This window comes from Oratosquilla oratoria, chromosome 13 (assembly GCF_046742065.1).
Source record: "Oratosquilla oratoria isolate Oo_2021 chromosome 13, ASM4674206v1, whole genome shotgun sequence".
Classification (NCBI taxonomy): Eukaryota; Metazoa; Arthropoda; class Malacostraca; order Stomatopoda; family Squillidae; genus Oratosquilla; species Oratosquilla oratoria.
The window spans coordinates 46,745,147-46,751,757 of record NC_134789.1 but is presented as its reverse complement, the minus strand read 5'-3'; the positions used below and the strand labels follow the sequence as shown (position 1 = coordinate 46,751,757).

At 43.7% G+C, this 6,611-nt stretch overlaps 1 protein-coding gene across 1 annotated transcript in view; it reads left to right on the top strand.

The window, feature by feature from the left end:
* The first annotated feature begins 2,483 nt into the window (after positions 1-2,483).
* The window catches only part of LOC143032422 (MAP/microtubule affinity-regulating kinase 3-like), a 32,512-nt gene continuing 28,384 nt past the window's right edge, over positions 2,484-6,611 (top strand). Inside the window, exon 1 of the mRNA XM_076197173.1 lies at positions 2,484-2,778. Within this exon, the coding sequence (XP_076053288.1) occupies positions 2,688-2,778 (91 nt within the window). The 5' untranslated portion in view covers positions 2,484-2,687. The remainder of the gene's footprint in view (positions 2,779-6,611) is intronic.

Here is a 6,611-nt window from a genome sequence, read left to right as displayed (position 1 = left end):
AAGCCTAATGACCCACATTCTTATAAAGCACCTCACCCTCTCCAACTAAACACCCGCATTCCATACGCATTCTTAGGCTAATGGGTCCAATTGGTAGAATCTCTTTTTATCTATCCTAGCCCTGTACATATGTTGGCTCGTGTAGGCCTATTGGCAAGAAACATGTGACGAGCAAAGCCACTAGCAGTGTTTTTGTTTACATCTACGTCTGAGCGAACACATGAAATATTTAGCTTCGCTCTAGATGAAGATAGGCCTAAACGACATGTCAGAGGAACTCGATGAGTCACGGTGCATGAGTTGGACAGGAAGTTTGAGAGAATGTCAAGCCGTAAAACTTGTATGGTTAGGATTAGGGTGAATTGGGGAGAATTGGTGATACAAGTGGGGTTACTAGAACATACTTAGGGGCTCAGGGTATGTATGGTAATATGCCAGAACAAGAGATGAGAACAAAAGCTAAAAGCATTGTGAAAACAATGTTCATTTCTTGTTGCTATAAACAGAAGTATCGACATGTATACATAATTCATACATACATACATGTATGTATGTATGTATGTATGCACGTATGTATGTATGGATATATATATGTATGTATGTACGTACGTATGTATGTATGTATTATGTATGTATAAATTATCTATGCATTTATGTATGTATACACGTACATACATGCATATATGTATGTATGTATGTATGTATGTATGTATGTATGTATGTATGTGTGTGTGTGTGTGTGTATGTATGAATGTATGTATGTATGTATGTATCTTTATGTATGTATGCGCCTACGTATGTATGTATGTATGTATATACGTAAGCATGTATGCATGCATGCATGTATGCATATATGTATGCATATATGTATGCATGTATGTATGTATGTATGTATGTATGTATGTATGTATGTATGTATGTATGTATGTATGTATGTATGTATGTATGTATGTATGTCTGCGTAGACATAGGTAAGAGAACCCGCAAGTATGAATACAATTTTAAAGAAAAGGGAAAACGTGGCCATCCGTTTACGAAGCCGCGACGTACAAATGGTTTCAGTCTTGGTTCTGAGCACGCACATCTACAGATGCACATACCGCCGCGGCCGTGGCAAGGTCCCATTATCCAGTGTCTGGATGTGGGCGTTTAATAAACATAATAAAAACTTTAATGTACCAGAAAATATAGTTATGCCGTTCTATAGCCACTGCATTTGATGGACTGTACGCACCTAAAAAACACACTCACATGCACAAACACGTGACATAAACACATGGATGTCCACACACACACACACACACACACACACACACACACACACACACACACACACACACACACACACACACACACACACACACACACACACACACACACATGCACACAAACGGACATATAAATATACGAGCACATACACGTACTATACGTAAACGCAAGCTCACACACCTAGCGGCACTAGTAGCTCAACGCGAGCGAACACACACATACGGGCCAAGGACAAGGTATGATCAATGCCTAGACAAATGCAAGCAGTGCTAGTTATAGTTTACCGCGTTTAACTTCGATAATTCCCCTTCATTCATAAACAAACTTTCTTTTGATATCATGTCTATAATCTCCATATATAAACATAGTATCTACGAACCTTGTATTGTCATTCTTCCCAAATTAATCAATTTCTGTATTTTTGTTAGTTCACTGGAACCGACTGGTTAAAGCACATTTAAACATAAATTAAAAGTTAAACTTTTTATTACAGAATGACCAGTATTTGTGAAGTTACTTGTTATGAATATAATTAATCCCGAATCCTTACTGACTTGTTATCTACTGTTACGCCCAACCTAGTTGATAGAGTTTCCGCATGCGTGAAGGGTGTAAAAGGGATACGGGCACATACTTCTAGACGTCCAAACAGACGGAGTTGCCAAATGCTGACGTAATCAGTCGCCCACCGCGCATGCGCAAACTCAGTCATGATACATGTACTGGCGCAGTTATCTAAAGTTTTGTTTAGTTTATTTTGTTTCATGAGAAAGTGGGATGAATTGGACCATGTATTATATATTTAACTCTTCAATAGCGACATATAACATTTGTAGAAGGAAGTGAAATTCAATACATGTCAACCGCACCAGATGACTTTGACAATCACGGGACCTCTTCCCAGACTCGAAACGCGTTCCTGTCTGCCTACGTCACTGAGCCGCCTCACACCGCTCGCGAGGAAGTAAACATTACGCCCACGTGCTAAGTAGTGCTTAATGTTTTCAGTATATTTTAGTACATTCATTTCTTTTTTTATAATTTTCAAAATATGTTATCCTATTCATATACCTTAATATTTATAAATGATATATATGTACATAAGAGGAGCGCAAGGCCAGAAAGGAATGTGGATGTAACGAACTTTGATGCGCGGGCTTTTCCTGATGCGGAGGGATACAGTGAAAGGTAGTAACATCGTCATCCACTCAAAACATTCAGTAGTATCTGAACCACGGGTTGAAGAGAACGCGTGCTTCTCGCTCTATCCGCAGTTTAGTGATATGTAACGCCTTCGGTGTTTACTGCAACATCAACTCCTCCATTTTAGTGGTGGAGTTTCTTACTAAAGTAGCGTATATACTTTATAGCTTACTGATCGTTTATCGTGCTTACTTCATGCTCTGAAGTATCTGAAAATGTTTGTCCAAAGAGTAATTAACGCGTTGGCTCCTGGGTACAGTCTTCCTTCACCTGCCGAAAAGAATAAACACAAACAAGTGCAATCTGGTAAGTCCTTTACTTTTACTTTTCGTAAAGTGGTTAAGGTGAGCGACCGTCACAGTTATCTTCTGCGTCGAATGTGTCCTAACTGATAAGTTTTTAGGAAAAGTAAGATCAACTGGTCGCTCCGTCGGACCAGCGCGTGCACTGAAATCTGTGTTGTATTGCTAGACAATTCAAATTGCTAGCCTCTCGTAACGGTCTCTCGCGCGCTTTGCGACCGCTCGCCCAGTCGCGCCTGCACACCCACTTCCAGCTGGTCCGTTATTTCAGTGTCTATGAGACTTTCCAATCTCTTATCGTCGTCCCATTCCTTGTTCCCAAGATGTTGTGTTGTAATTTGATATAAAGTTACTTGGTGTGTGTTGTTTATATACTAAGTGACGTCTTGCTTCCCGTGTGGATGGTGGCGACAACTGATACGATTTGGTTCCGGTACCGGTAGATCAGATGCTTGTGCAAAATATTCCACCACGTCTAAGCATCATCCTCGAGCGCCGCTCATAAGTCTACACGCGAACATTGTTTCTTGAGGTTAACCTCAATCTTTGCATTCATGTAGCGTCTTGCGAGTCTTCTGGGATCTTGGTGACACGCTTGCTTCGTGTGAGGCGATGGTATTCGCGTCGAGATTCGCTCGCTCGCTCCCTCGCAGCTCGGCCTCCTGGCCTTGTTGCGTCTCTCCGGGGGCCCTTGGCTTGGGCCGGGGCCTGCCCTTACTCTGCAAGGGTAAAACCCAGAACATCTTTAGACAGGAAGTTCCATTACCGAATGATACTGTTGCTTGTGGTTCTAATGAATGTTACCAGCAATGACCTTTGGTGTGCAGCATTTTATTCATTTGTTTACTAGTGCCAGTGGTATTTACATAGTACGGAAAAGAACGAGAAAAGAATTGAGGCGTCAGGGTTTAAGCTCTAGTCCATCCCTGCTGGAGGGGCCCCCCAACCCAGGACTTTCGAATGAAACCTTGATTCTGACGTGCGACATAGCACTTTAGTGCGCTTACCATTTGGTATGCTACTTCGATGGACGTGACGGAGAGTTTGTTTTGATAATGGGCAAGTAGTAATTATATTTGTTGCATTGGGTGGATGTTTCATGCTGTGCGTTGTCTAGGCGAAGGTCATTCATGGGTTAGTAAGAGTTGGCAGCGCAGAAAATGTTCTTTAGTGCTTTATAAGTAATCGGGAAGTGTTGCTATTATGACTGTGGTCATATGAGGATAACTGTGATGATGTGGTTAGTAGGAAAAGCATGGTTGAAGGCATAATAATGTGAAGAGTTAGTGAGATTGCTCTTAGGAAATGGTGCTGCTAGTGTAAACAGTAAAACTTGCGTACGAATGGAAGAAGTTTAGTAACCTCTAGCTAATTATAGAGGGAGTCTGGTCACTGTTGTATAGTTGTGAAAATTTTATTGGTAGAACAGCCAGTGGGTTGAAGTGGAACAATTTACTGTATGTTGTCGGGGAGTGAATGTCTCTCAGATTTATTAATTTTATGGGCTACCATCCACGACTACAGGATTTCTCTAGTCGTGAGTAAATGTAAGAGAAAATTTCCATTTCTGGCAGAATGCATTCGTTTGTCCTCGTACAATCAAAACACAGATTGCCAAGTATATCGATGCTATTTTGTTTCGTGCTTATACGTGAATTTAAGTGCGCGCGCTGTTACTCAGCTGGTGGGTGCGCGGGGGCAATGTATGGGTGTCGCGTCAACCACGGACGGTTCTAGTTAGTGTTGGGGAGGGAGGAGGGCACCATGCACCCGTCGCGAAGGGAGGGATGGGGAGGGGAGGAGGTGGAGGACACAGGTCTGTGCTGCGCCATAGCCTACTTACCCAGCCAGCAGTCGGGCCGGCCTTGCCTCCCACCCCCCTTTACCAACTCCCCTCCTCCCTTCCTCACTTCCTTCGTACCCACTCCTTCCTCATCGTCTACTCCCCTTTTTCCATACGTAACGTTCTCCTCCCCCCTCCTGCTGTCGAATGTCTCCCTTGAGAGCTTTACAGATGGCTAGACGAATTTTGATTTTATGTGTATAGTATGTGTATTTTTATGTATTGTGTGTATTCTGCATACAGATAAACTTACCAATTGTTAAGTTCTTGTGTTGTTGTCTTGGTGTAATTAATCGGAAAGCTGTGAATGGGGTTGATTAGACATAGGGGACATATGTTGGGAGGGGGTGGAGCAGTTGGGATTTGTGGGGGATGAGATGTACCATGCAGCAAAATAGAGTTACATGACTTATAACTACGATGTCTTCTTCCAAACTCTCTTGCCCATGAGTTCTGCCGTGCCCCCTTTCACCTACTTTCCTCCTCCAACTCTTCTTCCTTTCTATTGCAATCGGGGTTTCTTTTACACATAGTCAACTGTATGTTGTGTTTTGCTACATGCGAACCGTGCCTCTGGACATCGCACATGGTTCGTCCCTGTCTCCTTAGATCTCGTTGGTACCGTTCCCTTCTGGATTCCCCGTTCCTAACCTTCTTCCCACCTGCCTCCCTTCCAATACTTTGTATGAGAGAGAACACCATGTATCCTTCCCTTCATCCTCTCCTTTCCATTTTCTTGTCTTGCTTCTTTTTTGTGTTGTGTATTGAGTTTTTGAAGTGACTTTTTTTCCCCCACATTACAAACAAGTGTTTGTTTAGATACCCGATAATACAGGTACTTGGGGCCAGCTGAATACGTGTATGTTTATTTGTTTATTCGTTTCATGATCGTATGTTTCTGATATTTACGTGGAACAGTTTCGGAGGACGATTGATCAGATTGAGGCTGAATAAGTGGCGTCATTGGTGAAAATTATGAAGTGTTACAGATTACCTTTGACGTTTTTTGTCGTCTTTATTTCCCTGCATTGTTACGCAATGGTTTTTATGTTCCCGGGTACACGTTGCCAGGTTGGCCTTTACTTCTTCCGGTCCGCTGGGCCGACTTAATCGGTCCCGTACTAGTTAAGCTGGTAGCAGGTCACCCACTTCAGCATCTGTGTAGGGTAGAAACCAGTTCAGGGTGTACAGCATGCGTTCTTAGGGAAAGGTATAGTAAATAAATGTTTGGTTGCTTTGCAGTGAGGTTACTGATGACATGAAAACACAGACAATGTGTGGGTTATAGGAAAAAATTGGACCACTAAGCGCATCAAAGATAAAGTTACGGTACTCGTGTTGTCACAGGCCTGAGTTATGTGGGACTGTGCCAGAGTTTGTGTGTGCTTCTCAGAACTGCAGACCGAATTCACTCTCATTCCGATACTAATTATGTTAGTCTGCATTCCGTTGTGGTCGTTTATGCATGAGACGTGTTTCAAGGCGGCCTTCTCATATGTGATCTTTTTCTTGGCATTGCTGTCGTTGGCGCTGTGGTCGAATCTGGCACACTCAGACGGTTCCCATGGCCGATGGTACCACGGTCACAGTTTGCGCACCCTTGTGTTCCCCTTCTGTAGTCCCTCGCTGACGTAGGGGTGGTGCCATGGTCAAGCTGCGCGGGGAGCTTAAGCCCCATTTTCGGATGTCTTAAAATTGAGGTCACATTATCGCCTGCAAGACTGTTTATTGGCTCCGGAAGACTACTAAGCAGCGAGGTGATGTCGCGACCGACTGTTGCTGATGCGCTAGCCAGCATGAATGACCTTGTGGTAGTTGCTGTGTCGCGGCCATGGCGGCTGTGTTCTCAACCTCGGAAGTAGGAAGTTCGAGACGTTCTACAGTACTTCGCCGTCAGCTTCCTCCGAACTTGCTTCGGCGCTGTTGGCCTTCCTCCAGCGCCGCCGCCGCCTGTTGCCCTCTGCGCGAACCGCCACGGTGGGTTGACCGGCGAC